General features: G+C 39.8%; 3 protein-coding genes across 4 annotated transcripts; 2 read left to right on the forward strand and 1 right to left on the reverse strand.

Annotated features, from left to right (window-relative positions):
* The first annotated feature begins 33 nt into the window (after positions 1-33).
* Positions 34-7,913, forward strand: fosaa (v-fos FBJ murine osteosarcoma viral oncogene homolog Aa). 2 transcript variants are annotated; one of them, XM_048227371.1, is made up of 5 exons: positions 34-125; positions 1,059-1,163; positions 5,858-6,070; positions 6,392-6,499; positions 6,628-7,913. In XM_048227371.1, the coding sequence occupies exons 3-5, from the start codon at positions 5,858-5,860 to the stop codon at positions 7,297-7,299; spliced, it is 993 nt and encodes a 330-aa protein (XP_048083328.1). In that variant the 5' UTR covers positions 34-125; positions 1,059-1,163; the 3' UTR covers positions 7,300-7,913. The 2 variants fall into 2 exon arrangements, with proteins under 2 accessions (XP_048083328.1, XP_048083326.1); XM_048227369.1 differs by lacking the exons at positions 34-125; positions 1,059-1,163 and adding an exon at positions 4,810-5,071.
* Positions 7,914-9,122: 1,209 nt separating this feature from the next.
* jdp2a (Jun dimerization protein 2a) lies at positions 9,123-16,262 on the forward strand. The gene is made up of 4 exons (XM_048228857.1): positions 9,123-9,304; positions 13,356-13,573; positions 13,965-14,069; positions 14,501-16,262. The coding sequence occupies exons 1-4, from the start codon at positions 9,217-9,219 to the stop codon at positions 14,693-14,695; spliced, it is 606 nt and encodes a 201-aa protein (XP_048084814.1). The 5' UTR covers positions 9,123-9,216; the 3' UTR covers positions 14,696-16,262.
* pcare1 (photoreceptor cilium actin regulator 1) lies at positions 16,260-21,896 on the reverse strand. The gene is made up of 2 exons (XM_048228856.1): positions 18,178-21,896; positions 16,260-16,628 (listed from the first exon to the last, which is right to left on the reverse strand). The coding sequence occupies exons 1-2, from the start codon at positions 21,567-21,569 to the stop codon at positions 16,505-16,507; spliced, it is 3,516 nt and encodes a 1,171-aa protein (XP_048084813.1). The 5' UTR covers positions 21,570-21,896; the 3' UTR covers positions 16,260-16,504.
* Positions 21,897-22,796: the final 900 nt, after the last annotated feature.

The raw sequence follows: 22,796 nt of genomic DNA on the forward strand, positions 1-22,796 counted from the left end.
TTGTGACCGTGTCTTATCACTGGTGGATCTGACTTATAAATGTGATTTAGAAGGGCAACATCCCTTGTAAAGTCTTTCACTTCTTGCATTGACCAACCTACATTCTGGTAAAGGTCACAGTGATGGTAAGTTCTGTAACAGTCCCCAGTTATAAAACTTAGAGAGCTGTGGTTAATGCGTCTAGTTGTTTTCGTGTGGAGGCTATGGGTATAAATAACCTTATTGGAAACAATTATTTGCTCACTCTTTTCTCACACCTTAATCTTCAGTTTTTACCTAGTATGAGTCATAACTGACTTAATTTTCTTTCTAATGAAAGTAAAATCCCAGATTTCTCAGTAGCCAATAAGGTAATTCTTTCTCCATAGAGCTTTACAGGAATGACAAATGTGTCAGGCTTAGATAGTACAATATTGCCCCCTGCTGTTGATTATTGGTAAGTTCATAGGAAAAGTTTGTATCAGTCAGTATGTAGTGGCTTGAGGCTCTCCTCACACCATCAACTTAATAAGTTAGCATAATGTGCCTTTGGGTTGATTGGTAATCACATCATTTCCATTTAATGCATGTTCTAGCTAAAATTCAGTTCATCATATTAATTTGGATGCTATTTTACAGTATGTTTAAATACATTTAATCAAATTTGCCATCATTTTATTCACTGCTTTAAAAAAATTTCATAACACAGGAACCACATTCAAGGAAGTATGTAATTGTATTGTACACCTTCAATAGTACAGATTTGTTTTTTACACCAGACTACACTTTGTGGAACATCTAGACCTGGGAAAAGACCATTTTGACAACTTTAAAATCTTGAGCTTCTCATAGAACATATTTGCAGGGGATACATTTAGCAAAGGACAAGTGATGCTTATGACTTTGATCACAAAGATGTACTGAAGAAGAAAATATTCTACAATGGTTACACAAAAATATGAGGAGAGATATGCCATAGGACAACTACACATACTAACAATTATAATCACAATTGCATAGATGCACTTTATGCTTTGGATTGGTCACAATAAAAGGCCACTCTAAAATGTTTTTCACAGTTTTATCACTCAGCACAATGACACTGATGTCACAAGGTTGAAGGAGCGTGCAACTGGCATACTGAATACAGGAATGTCCACCAGAGCTGTTCAACTACAGAAGATGTAAGCCTTTTAATAAGCCTTTTCTTATACTTTTAACTTAGATATTTTGCTTCAATGAGTGGGAGTGAAAATGAATGTGTTGCATTTATATTTTAGTTGAGAAACTATAGATGTGTACACCACAAATGCAGATGATTTGTACTGCACTTTGTTCTGATTTTGGAGCAATATGAAATAATACCAAAAAAAAAACAATGACACTTAACTGCTACACAGTCTTATTGTTCATAAGAGATTTGGCTATTATGATTATATTTTTTTCCGTTGTATTGTCTGTTTTATCACAACAATTTGTTTGTGGTGAGCTATCCCTGAAGAATTGACAGACACAGATTTGAGGTTTTAAGTGCAACTCCTTCCTGTGCTATACAGCACATGACCCACTTTACCAACAGAGCCCCAGTGCCCCATACACTGCACAATTCCAGAGGTGTTCAAGAACTCAGAGAACAAGATGAAGCAGGCAGGTCTTGATCTTGTGTAACTGCATTGAGTAGACAGCACAGTTCTGCTTGAACTAGCAACCAGGGCTTGATCTTGCAACCTCGGGGTCTCCAAGCTGGGCCTGATAGCAAGAAGGACATAAAATTGATGGGTACTAGCATCTGTCGCTAGCATATATATTAAGGTGTCTGTGGTAAGTCTAGTGTATACATTTGGATATGATACAGACACTGACAGTGGACATATACAATAACAGAGTGCAATTTTGAGACCTTGGAATGAATATAATAGCCCTTATAATTAAATAATAAGTTACACATGCTCTACTGGACATCAAAGGGAAGGCATAATTATCATTCCAGATCATAGGTGCTGAGTTGAATTGGACATTACTTACTATGAACTATTAACTATAACCAGGGATGGGCAGTATTTCTAATACATGTATTTAAAATACGTCTATACGTAGCTCATAACCGCTTCAGTGTGTCATCATCGTCTTGCTGTCCCCCCTCCGTTCTGTGATTGCTTCCTTTGTTGAGGTGAAAATCGGGTCCACGGAATCCATCCAATCGTAAATGTGTTAGAGTTAAGTACTTTAAAGAACATTTCGAGCGATCACAAAGCCTACGTTCAATGTTGCAATATTATCAGAAGGCCCTATGTGCAATTGGCTTTTGAGCAGGATCTTACAAGAACATTTCAAATAGAAAGGAAAGACACAGTGTTGATGATATTTTGCACTCAGCTGTAGCCTAGGCCTGATAGTAGTGAGTCTGTTATAGCCTATTTGCTTGTATTGTAGCCTATGCAACTATTTTATTTAACACTGTGTGCTAGTCTATTAAACACTATAGGCTATGACCACTATGTCCTTGCACTATTTTCCCCCATGATCATACTGTTTCAGTGATCCAAAAGGTCCCCCCCCCGGGCAGTGCTCATGCACCCCCACTTGCTGGCACCGACCCTGGCAGAGGTTTATATTGGGATGTCTAACATGAGGGGTCAGCATATCTAATCTGTTTACTGATTATGGAAGGAGTCTCTTGCTTTTAGATGTTTTTCCAGGTGGGGAAGGGATAGACGAAAAAGGCTTTTAGAAAGAAGTATTTTGTAGTATTTTGAAAATACAAAAATACAGTATTTTATTTTGATACATTTTTTGGCTGCTGTATTTTGTAGTTTATTTTGATACATTTTTAAGGTGGGTATTTGGTATTTTATTTGGAAATACATTTTGATGTATTTGTGCCCATCCCTGACTATAACACACATACAGCATTATGGGGTGATCACTCATGCACGGATGTCGGATGTTCTGCCCTTTCACATTAAATTATTTAGGCTGTCAGTGCATTGTGGATATTTTTCCTTGACAAAAGCACACATCAGTTTCTTTCATAAAGACATGAGTATTTTTTGAGATATAAAACTTTTGAATATAACCCCTGCCAAACATTATGGAATCACCAGTCTTGGAGAATATTCATTCAGCTGTTTTACTTTTTAGAAAAAAGACAAATCACAGATGTGCCTCTAAAATGTTTTTCTCTAACAGATGAAGATTCTGACTTTGTGAAACATAGCTCCAAAAAAATCAGGCAATTTATTTTTTAGATAATGTAGAGGGGAAAATATGGAATCACTCAATCCTGAAGGAGAAAATATGGAATCACAAACCTAAAACATCATAATTAGTAGGCCTACTTTGTTGGACTTTCTTCATCAATCTTTTCATTACCAAACAGTTGACAGATCAGCTTTACAGGATGGTGTTTTTTCTTCAGACTTCATTCTCAATGCCATTGACCAGACTTTTGATATGTGTCATTCCTAAATATGAAAAAGTTTTAACATTTTTTGCTCTATGGCAAGAAACATTATCATCCTGGAAAATGACTTCCTCATCACAAAAATTCCTTTGATGCAATGACAAAAGAGTCCAATATTTGGATGTAGGCTACACTAGTGCATTTACTGTAGGTATATGACTGCCATCTCCCCTGGTCCTTTTGCTGACATGCAACCCCATATCATCATGACTGTGGAAACTGTCCTTTTTTCTTCAGGCAGTCATCTTTATATTTGCCATTTGACAAAGTCGGAATCTGATTGATCAAGAATAACTATCATCTAGTGAAATCTATGCCCAGAGCAATCAAGCCAAAAAAAAGCCAGAGAAGGTGCAAAAATATATGTTTTAGGTTTGTGAGTCCATATTTTTAGCTAGTTTTCACATAATTAGAATATTCAGAAAATAAATGTGAGGCACATCTGTGGTTTGTCTTTTTCTAAAAAAAAAAAAAAAACAGCTGAATAAATATCTTCCAAGAGTGGTGACTCCATTTGCCAGGGGTTGTACATGTATCAGTTTCAGTTTCATGTACTGCCAGACATGAAGTATTAAACCCAAATGCCTGGTCCTGGAGGATTTATTTATTTATTATTATTATCTGGCCTACCTCTGGTAAGGAAATTACTGTTGAATGAATATGAATATTTACATGGTATAGCAAGACATTGTGTATAAGATATTTAAAATCAATGTGGTCAAAGAAGTACAAAACATCCTGTCAATACTAAGTGTCAAACATACAAAACATGGTCCTATAGTGACAGTCTAACATTTTTAAAGCATAAACAGAGCTATCTCCTTTACCCATACCATCCAAGTTGGTTGGGAATGGATGGGAGTTGCATGCTGATATTTTAATATTTCATGAGAAGAATTTAAAGGCTATTCTTATCTATCGTTTACTATATTGTAAACTAGCTGAAGTGCAACACAATCTAACCTGAGCATTGTTTAATTTGGAGAAAAAAAATAACATAGGTATAAACCCATGCTGCAGTAGTTTTGCTCACAGCAGCCAAGTGTCAGGTCGACCTCCACGCATACATTTATGAATGAACGTGTTACACGTGCCATAGGCCTATTTCCTTCTCATGGGGGGTTTCATCATGGAACATATTCTTGTTTTTTTTAAAACTCTCTTCCCAGTTCCTTCTTCTAGTGATGAATAGCTAAATCTAAATATAGAAAATACGTATATTTTTGCCGAAGAGTGATAAACGCTTTGTTTTAAAATATTGCGCGGCTCCCATTTGCTCAAATGGTACAACCTCAGTTCATTCATAAAATTCTGACAGACTATAAATAGGAGGAGCTAGCACAGTGGTCTATCAGTTACCAGGTATACGAACCTGGAGGAGAAAACACATATCTGGAAAGGATTGAAAAAGAACTGCGAAGTAGCATAGGCTATTGTTTTTGTTTGTTTTCCGCCTGGCTGTGGAATTAAAGGAGGAAAATGTTCTCGAGCAACGCGAATACCGACTCTGATTCCTTGTCACGCTGCAGCTCAGCCTCTCCAGCTGGGGAAACCCTCGCCTACTACCCACAGTCGCAAGCGGACGCTTTATTGTCCACCTCATCTGCCTCTCCGACAGAGACCACCCAGGTAGAACTCAACAGTCATCAGAAGATAAAGGGAAATTATAGCTATATCGATGGTACATTTTATTCGATCCTATGTAGGAGCTTGGGTTCGAAGAACACAAAAGCTATTGATTTGATGTGGGTTTAGGCTTAGCTATATAATGGCTGTCACTTGATGAAAAAGCGAGTACTTGTTTACAAATGTGACATTTTGCACAATAATAGCTGACAGCTGTTGATCATCCAGACAATATGGCCAGAATCGATTTGGCTATGATAACATTAATAGTGCCTTAGCTGTATTCTAGTCATCCTCTTGATGGTTCTGCACATTAATTAGGAATTATAAATATGCTTTAATTTTCCATAATAGGAATGTTTGATGGATCTATCAAATGACCACCATGCATGTTAATCTAACATTGGGAGTGCCTATACAGTGGTTCATTGAGTAAAATCAACCCATTGAGGAGACTCCACAGCAGCCTTGCGTCAGTGTTGACGTCAGCAACAATGAAAAGTCGAATATTGATCTGGTGGAGTCTATTTTTGGACGTCTAAATATATTTTAACCAATTATTGCATGGATTATATAACATAATATGCTATGTTGTTAAGGATCCTTAAGTAGGCGATGTGTCAGTATTTTGAATGGTAGGCCAGGCTATATATAGGCAACGCGAAAGAGTGAATGGATTTTTTTATTTAGATTTTTATTTCTGAGGCGAACTAATCTTACAATAGGTTGCATACAAAAATAAATTGTGCAACGATGTTTGTTAATATCTTTATTTGTATTGCTTGGCAGATGGACGTGTCTGAGGTTCCGTTTGCTCCCACGGTAACAGCGATCTCAACTACCCCAGATTTGCAGTGGATGGTCCAGCCGACCATCATCACGTCTGTCTCGCCATCTCTGGGCAGAGCGCAGACCAATGAAACGCAGAACTCTGTCTCTGCGACCCCCAAAGCTGGCAGTAACAAGGGCAAACATTCCTCCAGGAAGGGGAAAAACGAACTGGTATGTTGACGCGCTTTCTCTGCGGTGCATGTGCGCAATAATATTGTACCTCTCTGTAGCAGCGAATCCAGATAGATCTCGCCGTATTGGAAACAATGCAGCAATGGGTAGCTACAGTAGGCTATGTAACATATACTGTAGGTAGCCTATCACGAATCAGGAGTCATGCGTAGTCTGTGTGCCTGGTAGATGCGTTTACTTTACACGGGAACAAGCAGAGAGGGAGAAAAAAAACATGCACCACCTTTCATAGGAAACTGAGGCCAAGGAGGAATGAGACCGTAGTGACAGTTTTCTGTTCCCTGATATTACTTTTTGCAGCTGTCTCCAGAGGAAGAGGAGAAGATGAGGATAAGGAGAGAGAGAAATAAGATGGCTGCAGCAAAATGTCGCAATAGAAGAAGGGAACTTACTGATACCTTGCAAGCTGTAAGTAAACCTAGCCTACCTGTACATATACATTTGCTTGAGAAGTATCATGTGATTCTAAATACTGGAGTAAACAAAAGCCACTGCTCCTCCAAAATGCTCATATTGATAATTCTGATTTCTTTCAGGAGACAGACAAGCTTGAGGAGGACAAAGCCACATTGCAGGCGGAAATCAACAGTTTGCTGAAGGAAAAGAAGAGGCTCGAATATGTCCTCGCAACACACAGACCCACCTGTCAGATGCTTACAGATCTGGAAGGTGTGCTCCAGGAATCTACCCCTTCTCCCCAGAACCCCTCAAGCCCTGACACCTTGGGCAAGCTACTGTCCGAGGAAGGCCCCCAGGAAGCGCCTGTACTGCAGGAGCTGGAGGACCCTATCGTGCCCTATTCAGCCATCTCAGGAAACTCTAACATCTTACTGTGTGCCACGGCAGAGGACAGTGACCTCTGTGACCTTGAGCCTAGCTTGGACATCAGGGAAGAGCTGCTGGACAATCTGCTGGTCAGTGCTGAGGAACGTATGCACGTCGAGACGGCTCGCTCAGTACCTGACATCGACCTGAGTGGTCCACTGGGCCTGGCCGATTGGGAGACACTCTACAAGTCAGTGGCCAGTGATCTGGAGCAGCCTCTTAGCACACCAGTGGTGAGCATGTCGACACCATCCTGCAGCAGCTATTTATCGGTCTTCACATTCTCTTGTCCCGAACAGGACTCGGTCCCCGATGGGGCTGAGTTTTGTAAAAGCGATTCCAGAGTGGATATCCTCAACTCTCCTACCCTTTTGGCTCTATGAGTGAAATTGTGACAAGATAACAGAGAACTGACTGGATGACTGATTGGAGATCACTAGACTAAATGTCATGTTGTGCTGTCCGGATTTTGAATTGATGTGCTGTTGGTGTAAAGCCACTGGTTGAATGGCTGCATCAAAGAACATGTTAAGTGTGAAAGAACTTGTATTAACCCTCTTCCAGGTAGCTAATGTAGCTAAAAGCATGGCTATTCATTTTATGGATGGGTATGAACCATGGTCTGGTTTGAAAAGCATGCAGAGATGCTATATATAATATCAGAGTTTGTTTCCTCTATGTTTATTCTTGTTCTGGGTTTACTGTATTGTGGAATGGACTGAGTGAATTTGTGTTTTTGATGGCAATTGTATATTAATAACTCTGAATGTTGTGCTTATGTACATATCCTTCATGGGTCATACCTCGGTGTCATCATTCAGACTGTGTTTTGATTCATTTGTTAAAAAATGTTTAGAGTTTTCCATGAAAACATCCAGTGCTATATCTATTGAGATGTACTCTACTATAATTTATTTTTCTACCATTTGAATTTTGACTTGTTCGTCAAAAAAGTGAAATGAGCATTGATTGCTTATGAATAAATATTCACATCAAATTCTTGGTTGATTTTCTGTTTTTGGTGCTCTCTATAGACTAGGTCTATGCAGAGATGCATGCTGATTTTTATTTGCTAGATTGATAATCATGTAGACCAGTGTTTCTTAACTGGTGGGTTGGAACCCAAAAGTGGGTTGCGGAACCGTTCTGGGTGGGTTGCGGAGCTTGTGGGTTAAAAAAAAAAGCCATTTTAAGTGCTACTTTGTCAGATCTAATATCTGACCTTTATTTTGATAGACTTTATTCGGATCAGTCGTTGCCATGGACATAGACAATGTTAATGTGACATCAGTTAGATCAATGTTAATGTTAGACATCAGTTTTGTGGTATACGCAAGTAGGCTATGACCCTGAATATTTGAAGTAGGATATGGATTCACTTAAATTGGGGACAAAATGGGACCGAAACCCCAGTGTGTGGTGTGCAGTGAATGGCTGGCACATGAGAGCATGAAACCATCAAAACTAAAATGGCCCATGGAAACTAAGACAAACCTGTCGAGTACTTTGAAAGGTGACATCAGGAGTTGAAGACTTCACAAATGTAATGCCAAACATCAGCATGTTACAAACAAGTAGGCCTACAGGCACTGTGCGTGTCTCACCATGTAGCTCACTGTATCCGTTGGCTTGATCACTAAATATATATATATATATATATATATATATATATATATATATATATATATATCAACTAAATGAACATGGGAAATTGTGGGTCCCAAAGCCAGACCAGTTAAGAACCACTGATGTAGACTATTTTCTGTCTGACACCAAACCATGTCAGAGAACATTTTAATGCACGCACAGATTTGTCTGGCCCAAGGCCTAGGCTATGCCTTGCAGGCTAATATAAAAGGGAGAGTACGCCCTATGTATGTTTAAATAATTAATTTCTCTCCGACCCAGGAGGATTTAGTTCAGCATTTCTGAGGTCTGAAAACACATTTCTAATTATTACAGTAGGCCTACAGGTCTGCAGGAGTTTTAACAACTAATTTCCACATCCACAAATGCTACAGGCCTAATTCTTCTCCAAAATGTTACACATAAGGAACAGAAAAGCCATGTGGTCTAAGGGGAAAATAGGAATGCCAAGGGGTCTTTTCAGCAGAAAAGCTTCAATGATGTGTTTGTTTTCTGGTTTCCAAGGGGAGGAGCGAGCGGTTCTTCCTTCACTTCACTGGCCCTTTGGTTTTGTCATGTTGCGTCTGTCCATCCCTGCGTTCGTCTGGCTGGCACAGCAACTGACTTCCGCATTCCCAAATCTTCAAAATAGGGATCGGTAAAGAAACGGGCTGATGCAACGATATCCACTTTTTAAAATATACTCTAGACCATCTTCTGATCCCAAAAAAGGACATTTGCTGAACACGGAAACCAACCCAGGTAATCAAAAAAAGTTTTACTAACTTTTAGTGTGGTGGTTAGTGCTAAGCGCCATGCTCACGTTGCAGTTAAACTTGCAACATTAGCCTACTATTTCCTGAAATTTCCAACATGGGTAGGAAAAAATAGCAAATGTTGCGTTTTTCTTAATTCGTTTTTATTCTATTCACAACCGTCTATGTTGCAGTCTATTGCTCTCACGAATCGTTTCACGTTGAACTTGGGATTTTTCGAGAAGAGACAATTGAGAGTCTAGTCACCTTGCTTCTGGTGGTGTTGTTATGTAAGGGTAGACTACATGCCTTTCTGACTATTAACTTCCGCTTCAAGTCATGACACTGGACTGTCACATAGCCTACGCTGTGGAGCAAACGTGAAGGCCTTAAAACTGTATCTACCAGCTGCCCTTCATTATTGTAAACTGAATGACATAAAATGACTTTGGATGTATCAGGCCTACTTTTAGAAACAACACATTTTATAGGATAATTCAAAATCATTGGATAAATAACTGTTTTTGTAGGCCTATATCTACATTTGGTGCATGCATCTTATTTTACCGTCCTCAGAATTTATTATGCTGAAACATTCAGTTCATTTGTATCAGTTGCATTAGCCATACTGTGTAATTGACATATTCAAATTGAGTTAACCTGTAGACTCTCTACCATTAAAAGTTGTTTCCATCACTGTCACTTACCAAATCCAGTTAGATAGATAGATATATACTTTACTGATCCCCAAGGGGAAATTCAATTCAGTTGGCAGACACTGTAGGTCTACTTTTACATCATCGCAAGTCCTTTGAGAATTCCTATTCTGATTTTCCTCAGGATCACATATTGGAGATTATATTAAAATATATAATAAAAATCCTTAGCCACGTGATCAATGAAGTTAAATGTAAACTATTTTTTGAAAAACTGATGCATGACAGTATACAGTATGTACAATGTAAAATAAGTAGTTAAATTGGCCTATGCTACTGTATTTTGGAGAGCTAATTGTTTTCTGAGGTGGTGGTTCTCATTGTGAAAAGTTTGAGAACCACTCTATAGATCATATGCAGCATCCTTTATGAATCCCATAGATCACATACTATGAAGACATATACGATTTGAACAGACATATTTTACAGGCCTTGGTTTTTGGACCCAACAACCTTAATTTGGCCTGAAGACAAAACCTGAATAATTATCATGATTTAACATATAGCGTGTTTTGATTATCTTGCATTCCCTTCAATGATCTTTTAGATTTTTTGAACAATGTTGCTGGGCAGTATTCCTTAGTATTGTTGTACAGGAACATCCCCATTGATATTGCACATCAATTTTTCTTCTGGAGTACTTTAGGAAATTGTCATGATTATTCAATCAGAACATGGAACTTGTGTGGTTACCCAGCCTGGCTTAAGAGGTCACAGTCAAGACTCCTTTCTACTGTGGTTCCTCGTTGGTGGAATTATTTACCAACTACTCTTTTTTCTAGCAATAGTGTTGGGATCTTCAAAAGTCGCTTGAATGCTTATCCGTTTACCTTATATCTAAGACGTGAATTCTTACATAGTTGTGGTTGGTGTTTGTGGTTATTGTTTTATTCTGTTAAATTATATAAATATATAGGGGGTGTTACCTATGCTAACAATAAACAATCAGCTATGTGCCTCCAATTTTTGGTCAAGTTGAATTCATCATTCAGCACGCCAGGGTTGCACAAGAGCAAGAACAAGAATGTTGGTACATCTGGACATCTTATTCTTTATGTTGACATCTTCATTTGTAAGAGAAAGTATGGTCATTTAACAGAATGTTACTGTGTGAGGTCCACTATGGCAAAAGTGAAAAAATATATCAGCATTTAAGTAGTTGCCAGCAGACCGTAGACATTTGATGAGATGGTACCTTTAACTCAAATGTTCAAAACATTTACTAATATCTTTATTTGTAAATGGGAGTATTTTGCAACATTCCATAGACATTTCGAGGGGTGTACGAGGGGTGAGGATTGGGGTGACTGAGATGGACATTATTCTTTGTATTGTATCTTGCAGGGTGTTAAAAGTTCCTTAAATTACATTTTTCCATGATTTTCATCATCAGCATGAGATAAATAAAACTCTCAAAATAAATGAAATATGAGGTTGCCTCACAGGGCCTTGCTCAAGTGTAATCAGAGCCCCCAGAATGGCATACCGGTCAAAGCCATTAAGTTAGAGACCCATGTCAAAATGGTAGTATTGTGCAATGAGGTTTCATGATGTTCCATATTGTTTCCAGGTTTCTTTGTCTGCTCCTCTTGTTGAGGGGACATTTGTTTGTTTGTATGTTTGTTTGTTTGTGTATTTGTATGAAAGGTATACAAAGGCACACCACAACCTCAAAATAATGGAACACATCCAGTTGTTTTTTAAATGACAGAAATTCATATATTATTTTATTTTATAGAGAGGGAGAGGGAGAGGGAGAGGGAGAGAGAGAGAGAGAGAGAGAATAACGGTGTTGAGTACTGGACTGCTTACACAGTACATGGATTGAATGCAATGCAATGAATGTACCTAAAACCACAAGTATGCCTTTTGTGGGCCCCTGGTCGATGCCAGTTCACAAGTCTTATTTCTGTGATTAAGACTGAATGAATAATCTCTTTTTCTCCCACCTCTTCCCCCTGTTGTCCAGGGAATAGGCAGTTTCATTTTAGCTTTGTGGAAAAACCCCTTTGAACTACAGTACATTTCTTATTGTATATTTACCAGACCTCTGCTAGATAGATTGAATGAGTCCTTGTATGAGTCCTCAGCTTGCTGATTGGCAGCACAAAAATGGACCAACCTCTATATTCACATGTTATTTTGGCCAGAGCAAAAAAAAATCTAAAATAATTAACAACTGATTTTTCAATAGATTGTACCATAGCATGTTTTGATTATCTTGCATTCCCTGGAATGTTTTTTTTTTTTTTTAAATAAGTATTGATAAGTATTAGGCCTACCCATTTCTGGGATTCACCAATGTCTCAAAGAGAAAATCACAAAATGGTCAAAAGCAATCTTGTTTTCACAGTGACTCAACAAATCGTCACACTGTCGTCATTTATAAACAGTATGTAATTGTTCTGGCCTATTTGTAGTGTAAATTTAGGTAGTATGTCATTTAAAGATGAGGGCTGAACAAGACAGGACATGCTCTGGACTGGTCTTGAAGCAGTGGGATCAGAGGTGTTTTTTTATCAGTTTGTTTGTTTGTTTATTAATCCATTAATTATTTTCTCAGCCTTGTGCAGCTTGTTCTGTGGATCTGATCACCTCTTTCCATAGTCTGCATAGCATAGAAACCCTGCGTGACCCATGGCTCGAGAAAGGGGAAGTCGATTACAGAGGGTCTCCCTGATCATTTCTGTTATTAATAATTATGTTATTAATTATTGTGCCATGTTGGTGTAGAAACAGGTTAAGCTCCTGTTTGATTACATGGCCAGCTTTTATTAAGTGCCCAAATGTCTTTAAATATTCCAGACAAGCACATAAGGCATATTTAGAAAAAGTTGAGCAAGTAGGCTATGGCTACGCTACATTGTAGATAACTGACTTAAGCAAGTGGATGCTGGCAGCTGGCCTCCAAAGTGTGGCCATCTTGTTTCTATCGCCCTCTAGTGACGAATTACCACACAGGTGCAGGACAGCCCATTTCATGAAATATCACTGGGATCATCTATCAAATAGTAATACTGTGGCAATGGTTTCCTTAAAGTGCATTGTTTTATGAAAAATGTAATAGCAATAGTTTTTTTTTGTCTTTTTTACTGTTCAGACATTTAGGGTATTGTTTATCTAAAAGTGTCAAGATTAAAAGTGTTCTAATTCAGTTTTGAAGGCAATTTACAATAATTGAGGGATCAAAGAGCATAATGAACTGAGAGGGTTGCTTGTCAAACTGATACTCAGTCTGCGCAGCAAAAAAATATACCACATTTTGTGTCTGATACCTACTTTTGTATGAACAAAAATTAAATTGAACATTTTTTTTTTTTTGTCCAATTCTGTGTGTCTCAGCTGTGGTCGTAGGAGGGAGTAACATGATGCCCGGGCCGATCCCTGATCCCTCCGTGGCGGCCGGCTCCTTGCCTGGTCTGGGACTACTAGCAGGCATCTCTGCCACAACACTGACCGATCAGCTCAAGTATGCTGACCTTTGCAGTCTGGGTGCCATGCTGTCTCCACTGCATCTGCTGGGCAAGAGGTCCAAAAGAGTCTTGCCCATGAAGACTGAGGTAAGGACCACAAAGCAGTTGGCAGAACACCTCAGTATTACGCAGCTAGTGAAGTCACTACCAGAGACGGTTGAGAAAGCAAGACCTTCTAGTTTTTGAGTTCTAAAGGATCTTTGCTACTACTTTGAAGCAGAATACTTAATTAGCTTTGCGGCTCATTGGTAGCATTTTGTCTATATAACTGGTTTGAATATACTTCAATATATTGAATATATTGACTTTTGTATTTTTTATCCCCAAACACCTCTTAAAAAGGTCTCTATGCATTATCTGAAAATGTTGTTGTGTCAATCCCTATATTTGATATGAAACGTCAAATGAGCTTTGATATCCATTGATGTCAACAGCCTTATTTATTGTTTATGTATTGTTTACTCTTGGTGTTGCTCAGAGAGACGAGGAGGAGGAGAGGAGGAAAAGGAGAAGGGAGAAGAACAAAGTAGCAGCAGCGCGATGTCGAAACAAAAAGAAAGAGAGAACAGAATATCTACAAAAGGTGAGGTACTATCAAAAGACCACCATCATTTTCTGATGTCTTGTTTTGCTTCTGATCAAAGTGCACACCATGCTGATTTATTTACTCCCTGATATATTCAAATACATTACTACAGTAGAGTCTTTCAGATGGTGCGTTTTCCCTGTACTTCTCCATTCAGTTCCATCATAATGAAGTGCCCCTCCTGGATGCACTGTAAAATCAGTAGTATGTCTTAGCAGCAGCCATATTTAAAAAGTACCAGCAGGTATTATTGTGTACCAAAGTAGTCAAATGACAATGATTACACCTGTGCCAACAGTGATCACAACAACATATCCACCTAAAGTCATTTACAGATGAAGGATAAGAATGCGCACGTGTACATTGATTTCACCAGGCTTTTGGCATGTAATATCGATTCATTGTTTTTGTCATTTTGGCTGTCACAGGAATCAGAAAGGCTAGAGATGATGAATTCTGACCTCAAGGCCCAGATTGAAGAGCTGAAGCACGAGCGTCAGCAATTGATCCTAATGCTTAACCGACACCGGCCCACCTGCATTGTGCGGCGAGACAGTGTGGAGACCCCAAACAGTGAGGCTAACCCCCTCTTGGAGCAGCTGCAGGCCGAGGCCAAGTTATGAGCTTGGTAGTGTCCTGTGCCATCACTGTGGTTCATGTTTACTGCAAAAGCCTCAGAAGGCCTAGCTAGCTAGCCAGCAAAGCCAGCTAGAAGCACTTAGCTCAACCCTCTGGAGCGCTGCACAGAGGCCTGGAGGAGCACTCCTGCCTGCAAGCGTGGAGGTTGAGCCCTTGATGAGAAAATGAGAAACAGAAAGATGGGGCCCAATGTAATTGGGCTTTGTTACTGATGCCAAGACTCTTTCATTACCCTTGTTGTCGTTTACACCTTTGCATTTCTCACAACATCCAGCAGGTTGATACAAGCCTCAACATTACTCCAGGTCTTGGGTTATTTTGATGTGTTTTCATTGGGTATGCTCATACAGAATGCATTCAAATATGATTGTGGTATTGATTTAGATCTGTTCTTGGCCGTAGTTTCAGTTTTTTTTATATATATATATATATATATTTTTTTTTTTTTTTTTTTTCTGACGCAGGCGTCATTTATGCATATATGAAGTTTACATCTTTGTTACCTACAATTATATACGCTCTTTTTATACTACATGTACATGTATATTAAATTTACCATGTGCTATCACTAGATGTGATCCATTTTGTATTACTGTCTCAAATGTTTATACAGTATTTTTTCATAGCTTTGGGACAAGCTCAATATGTATCTTGCGCAATGTTGACAACTGTTAAAGATATTTCACAAGAATTGACTGTATGTTTGGATGACTCCTTTTAGACTTAATACCTCTGCATTTCAGTCTAATTAATTTTTGTTTGCTGTGAAAAATTGCCATACAAGTTGTCTATATACAATAACTTTTCTATATAAAATGTATTTAGATAACATTTATTTTGCAGATAATTAAAACATATTTTCCAATAGCATCTCACATCTCATTTACGTATTTTATTCTGATTTGGCAATATTATCAGGTCTAATGACAACTTGAATTGGGACTGAACACAACAGTTTAAATCAGTTATTTAAAGCTGAATTTAAAGTGGCATTTTTATCTACAGGTTCAATTTGACTTATGCTAACAAGATACACAGTGGATGGTTCACACCAGCCCAGTACTAGGAAGCTCCTGAATAATTTCAAATTACTTAAAAAACAATACATTCAAAAGTCATCAAATCACTGGTGGCCAAAAAGTAGCAAAAGGCCAGTCCACAAAATTGTGTTCTTTAATGATCTGGACTTTCCCATGACATCATCTTATAACCTCGGATAGATGCGAGTGTGTTTGACCTGAGTTGTCCCCTGAGTTTTTTTAAGAGAACCCTGTGACCATTAGAAGTACCATTTGTGAAAGAGGTATTTTTGTTTTTGTGTGAATTTGGATGGATCGGTGCAAAAGGGGCATATATTGGTGTGGTCATATGACAAAACCCAAACCCAAGGATGTGTCAATATACTGTTTTATTAAGAAACACAGTAAAAATGTCAAATAATTACAATCAGATCAACACTGTACAGAAAAAAAATGTCATGGTGTTTAAAATATTGCAGAAGAAAACTGAAAATGTTTAGCTTCAAATAATAAATCTGACATATTTGAATCACTTAAAGTATAATTTATTTTGTTGTTGAAAAGGATTTCCGAGGGCAGAGCAAGCAAGCAAGGGAGAGAAAGAGATCTTGAAGTAAACGGCAGTTGAAGAGTGACACTGAGGTGGGAAGAAGAGGTACCACCACTTAAGAGGCTTTCACAGAATTAGTCATTCTCCGCTTCCCAGTGGAAAAAAGTCTTAATCTCAGAGGAGGTTGCTAATCCATAATCCATTTTGGTCCTCCGTCCGCCCACTCATTCACGGTGTAAGGACTGCCCTATAATGCACAGATCTGGATGTGAAGCGGAGCGGGTCGCACCGCCGAGGTCCGAGTGGTGGTCCCATCGGTCAGAGTCTTTAATTGGTCCATCTTCCAGCCTAAAAGAAGCACACAAGAGAAATGAGTTGAGTCTCTATGAGGAAATGGATTAGGGAAGTAGGCCAGGTTACTCATACCTGGTGTGCGCACAACAGAAGCAGAAGCAGTGACTCATAGATAATTTATCATTGTAGGATTAACCAGTTACCCTTGCTTTTGCTGTTATTACACCTGTATGGGAAATTAGCTGAATTTATAAAATACAATAGACACTTTTTACTGACCAGGGATACAGTAAAGATGTGAAATGTCTCAAAAGAGTAAGATTACTAGAATTGCTTCAACATCATCATACAGCACAAACTGAACTCTCCCATGTTCACATGTATGTTCACATTTAGTCTCTGCATGACTATATGTATGGCTACCAATTATAATACTTCTTTCTACACTAAACACAACTACATCACTGTATGACACACAGTCCACCAGGCCCCACACAAAAAGGAATGCTTATTAAACTACTAGGAAAAATCATTTTCCTGATTTAACATCATGTGCATGACCTTACAGGCAAAGATGGGTCAGCGGACATACAAGGAAGTTCTCAGTAATTTAGTTCCTTTAAAGTTGCACCATTTCCGTGAAGTCTTAAAAAACAAAGACAACAACAACAAACTGTTGTTGAACTGTTGCATGTTGTTCCTCTAAATGTACAAAAATAAAAATAAAACGCTGAGCTGATTTATTCTTAATTTAGTCTGGTCATATGTCAATAAATTAGAAAATGTTGGTGTGTGGTTGCTCAGCCCTGCATTTTCAGATCAGAACCATGTGACATCATGTTTTAACATTTCCTACATACAAACATACACCATGACAGTGAGTGCTGAATGAAAAAATTAAAGGATCAATTATTTCAAAGAAGTGGCATATCTATTCTCATATCTGCTGCATGCAAAATCAATACACACAATATAGTTAACATTTGTTTTAAATTAATTGTTTGTTGACATACAGATGCCAGCCCTGACCTCAATTAGATTTTATAATAATTAGTCCATATTGTATAAAATATAATTTGTAATTTGTAATTTGTATAATTTGTCAATTACTATTTATATTACCAAGAACATTGTCTTCTTTTAATTTACGATTATATGTAATGGAGAAAATCTCCATGCATAAGAAACAGTGGTCTTAATTGTCAAACACTAAACCGATGAACACTATGTATAATACCATGAACCAATTGCTTTTTCTGAAAACATTGCTTTTCAGAAAGTTCAAGCTCAAAGCTTTGCCTTATTATCACCATCATGATAAGAGTCATCCTCCCAAAAAAAAAAACACTTACTGACTCACACATGATAAAACCCCCCAGCAGTTTCAAGCCTGAGTTTCCAAACTGATGACAAAGTGGTCATAATTTAGGCTATAACTGGATTTCAATAACAAATGGAACAATGGCTATTTGGAAGGTTAGATATAGGCTGATTAGGAAACCTGTCATGAAAGTATGCAAACTTTCCCCTTTAGATTCAGGACAAATTTGAAGCAAATGGTGGTGCTTAACATAACTTGATTAAGACTAAATGCCACACTCACCCCTGACAAGCAATGGCTGGCTCGCTCCCACAGGTCTCTGCATAGGAGACCGCTTGTCCTCTGGGTGGATAATTCAGACTGGGCCTTCGGTCAGAGTGGCTTCGCCTGATGAAAGGCTTTGGTCCATGCACTGCCACAGGGTGCCTCCCACGGTCCCCCCAAAGAGAAGATATAGCAGCCTCTCTTGTGGAAGTCCATGCTTGTGGGGGTCGGGGCAGCGGGCAAGGCTTCGCCTCAAACAGAGAGGGTGAGGCAGGACAGAACACCGACCGGGCATTGCTGAATATGCGTGATGAGGACATCGAGTCATCGCTGCTGTTTTCCCGTGACCACCTCTGCACTTTTGGAGAAGCTGGTGGGGACGGGGCCTTGATGGGATACGTGGACATAGACACTGGGCTGCCATCTTGCCTTATAGCACTGCTGTTTTCCCGTAACCATCTCTGCACTTTTGGGGATGCTGGTGGGGATGGGGCCTTGATGGGATATATGGAGGTAGATGTCAGGGTGCCATCTTGCCTTGGGGCACTGGGGCTGGGATGTCTCCTTTGGCTCACTGGTGGTGGTGTTTGGGGGAGTTTGCGTGTGACTGGAGGGCTAGCAGAAGAGGGAGGGGTGGGTTGCCGTTTAAAGACATGGGGACTAGGGAGTCTTCGTTGAAGGCTGCAGGAAGTTACAGGAGTGGAGGGCAACATTCGAGTTTTGGACGTTGATGTTGCAGTTGACTGGCTGTTGCTTATGGAAGTTGAAGGCACTGCATCACAAGTGTTACTGTCTCTCTGCTGAGACTCCTGGTGAGAGGCTGCAGATGTTGTGCTCATTTCTTGTTGCACAGGACATGGTGGCAACATGCTAAGAGAACCCAGTCGCATGCCACCTCTACTGGGTAGCACTGTCACTGACTGCATGGAAGCACGTAGCTTCTGGGACATGATACTTCTTCTGAGGAGAGGAGAATGACCTCTGTCGGCCCCTCCTTCCTCAGGTTCTGATTTTTGGACGTTTTCAAAAGAGTTATCCATAAGTACCTCAGGGGGAGGGGGAGGCAGGTCATCAAGGTCAACATCATCCGCTCGGTCAGAGGCTCTCGAGTCCACTCGGAAGTTATCATTCCCAATTGTGAGCACTGTGGCTGTGCCCCCTAATCCAGGAATGATAGGAATGCCACACTTCATCACACCCTTCAGAGTGCCGAGGATTTTGACATTTTCTGGTGTATCTTTAATCTCCTCAACTCCATGGCTGAATGTGTCTATTAATCTTTTCACAGAATTTCTGCCCCTGTACAGCCCAGTGGGCTTTTGTAGTGTTGGGCTTGAAGGAGTTGGTTTTGGGAGGATCTTGTCTTCTGTTTCAGTATTTCTATCCAGACAGTCACCTGATTCCTTTTGTATCTCCGTTTTTATCTCTTTTCCCTGAGTTGAACTGTTTCCATGATCCTTTTGGATTTCCCTGTCTTTAGTTGAACTGTTTCCATGATCCTTTTGTATCTCCCTTTCTTTAGTCAAACTGTTTCCATGGCCTGTTTTTTTAGGGGATTTTGATGGACTCTGTGGGGTCTTCTGCAAAGGGCGTAAACGAACAGGTGCTGACGGTGAGCTTGGCTGGGTCTTCCCCTTTCCTTGTTTAGCAGCACTGTTTCTAAGGTTCCCCTCAGCCTTACTCATCTGGTCAAGTCTCTGAGTCAAGTCCTTCTGAGTCCTCGCCAACTCCAGCAGTGTGGGGTCCTCAGCTTTGCTACGAATTGAGTCCGCAGAATGGGTCCGCCGATGTTTTGCCACTGCTGTCTTTTTCTTTGGTGTCCGAAGTGTGGGTGTTTGGGGTCGTTTTGGCATGGACTCCTCTTCATTCCACTGTCGGCGACTAATTTTTGGACTGTCTGTCTGCTTTACCTTTGGACTGGTCTTCGGTGATGATGGTACAAATCTGATCCGCCCACTAATGGCCTCCCTCATTTTCAATGTCATTTCTATATTTTGTGGATTTTCTATACGTTTAGAAGGTAAACGACGTGGCTGTTGGCAAGCATGCAATGGGGAGGCGCTTGGGCACTTCTTGCTATTACATTCTCCTCCTTCGTGATTATCTACATCTTTCCCATCCTCTCTCTCATCATCATCTATTGAGGCAGAGCTGCAAAGAAATTCAGAGTCTCTTTGCTCCTTTGCAAAATTACAAAAAGAGTCTATGGAGTTGAGAGAGAGATTGGAACTTGTTTTACGCGTGAGTTTGCACGTTGGAGTTCCCTTGGAGACTGGAGTAAAGTTGCCACCCATTGGGCTGCTTGCTGACGTGTAGTTGGTCCCACTGGACTCACAGCTCTCACGGCGGCGTCTCTGTCTGTCTGATCCAGCCAATGACTCGCTCTCAGCGCCGATCCCACTGTCCTCACTGAACAGCGCCGAGTCCTCCGGGCCTGGTTTGCGGAGCGTGGCAGCTTCCACGCGTGCCAACAGTCGCATGAGCCGAGCCTCGGATGCACGTTTGACCTTCAGTTTCTCTTCCAGTGTGTCAGACACTGAAGTAAAGTAATCCACGGCCTCTTCCAGTGCTGAATCCCCCACTGCACTCACTGATTGGCTGACGAGATGCATCCTTTGAATGGTGTACTGCAGAAGCTGCTGTAATAGATCTGGAGGGGGGTCTGCGGGGGAGGAGGGGGAAGCGCTTGTTCTGGCAGAAGTGGTTGAGAGATTTTTCATTTGGCAAGGCCAAGCCAGATGTTCTCCGTTTTCTTTGAGAAGTCTCTCTCCTTCCTCCACTATTTCCTCCAGCCCTCTGTTGATCTCCTCGTAGCGCATGAGCATGAAAGCCACCATGGGCTGCAACGAAATCTGAGTTTGAGCGGCGTGGTCCAAAAGTCCAAGCAAGACGTCATATTTGGTTATACTGGGGTTAAGGTAACCATAGGCAGCCTGGTGGGCTTTCACCAGCAACTCTGGAAAGTCCACTTTTGTCTCAGTGGCAGGAGCTTTTTTGTCTTTCTCTTTCTTCTTACCCAGTTTAATTCCTTTGATGGGCTTTTTCGTTTTCTTAACAGCTTTTTTCTCACCTGATTCTTGATTTTCCCCTGGCTTATCCTTTATTTGAGATGATAAAACATTTACTTTGATTTCCTGAGGTTCAAGTTTGTTCGAGCAGCTCCCCCCTTCATTTACAGGCTTCTTTGCTGGGCATGCTATCGTGACATCTTGCAGACCATTTGCCTGCCTCTCCCCACTGGTCCAAGAATGTCTCTCTCCATCTGTTTCTCCAGCAGTGGAAGAGCTTCCACTTGCCCCATTGTCAGACTCACCTGCATTTTCTTGGTTGGCGGGCAGAAGAGTCCTTCCTCTCCGGAAAGGACTGTGTGCGCCAGCAAAATGGTTTCCTTTGGATGGGGAGCAGCCCATCTCAGAATCCTGAGTACACTTTTACAATCGAGCGAAGTGAAGACACAGCAAGGTGACTAGGAATACTTCACATGAAGAGAGTCTGGTTTAGGTCTTTATCCACCAGCTTGTACCTGTCATTGTCAGATGGTCGAATCCACTGATGCATCTGACAGCTTGCTTTTGTCTCCATAAAAGAACAAGTGAAAGGTGTCCGTGTTAGACAAAACTGAAATAAATCCACATAGTAAGTATCCCATAATTAGCCGGTCAGTTCCTCGAAAGTTGCTTGATTTTTTCCCTCATTTCAACTCTGAAGAGAAATTGTTGGAACTCCACCTCTACCGTGTGGTGGATGAGCAGCTGAAGGGATTAGGGAGGCTTTGAGTGCCGTCCTCAGTATGCACATATGCCATGTTAAAACAAATAAAACTCACATGCTCCTAAGATCTTAAGCTTATTAAGGTAATCAGGGCTCCTTTCAGGTAGCTTTTTATAGCTTGCACGGTACTCACAACTAACTGTTGGATCTGCTTGAACAATAGAAGATTTTTTTTTTAAAGGAAGGGCAATAAATATTTTAGCATATTTTATCTATCCATATTTGTATTAGAGACATGTTTGAAAAAGTTTTAATATAATTTCAACATCGTAGATTTAAATATACAACTATCAAAGTTCTTTGAATTAAATATATATATATATATATATATATATATATATATATATATATATATACAAAAATAATGAAAACAATCAATATGTAATTGAAACAGAATGACTTGTGATAAGGGACTGTGTAACACATGCCTTGTAACACAGTGACATGACGGTAACCCCTGTTGTGTTTACAGAAGGTTGACGTCACACAGGACTGCACACTAGGTCATTTGCCTGATGGAGGAAGTAGTTACAAACCACTTCCTGGAGGGTAGAGAGGGGAGTCTCTCTCAGTTAGAGATGAAATTATGTATGTTATTTGTCAGCTTATTATGTCATCGGGCAGATGTATATTATTGCTTATCACGGTTTCGTGTTAATGTTGTTTTTAGTATAAAAAAAAAAAAGTATAAAAACCGCCTGACGTATGATTTAGTAACACATAATATTACAAAAGAAAGACCAGGGAATTATAGAACACTGGAATCTACTGGAACATTTCAATTATTTGTGTGGAATCACCAGTGTGACAAAAATCAATAACTATGTAAAAGAATAAAATGAAATGTGGAAATAATAAATAATAAA

The sequence above is a fragment of the Alosa alosa genome, chromosome 19, assembly GCF_017589495.1.
Source record: "Alosa alosa isolate M-15738 ecotype Scorff River chromosome 19, AALO_Geno_1.1, whole genome shotgun sequence".
NCBI lineage: Eukaryota > Metazoa > Chordata > Actinopteri > Clupeiformes > Clupeidae > Alosa > Alosa alosa.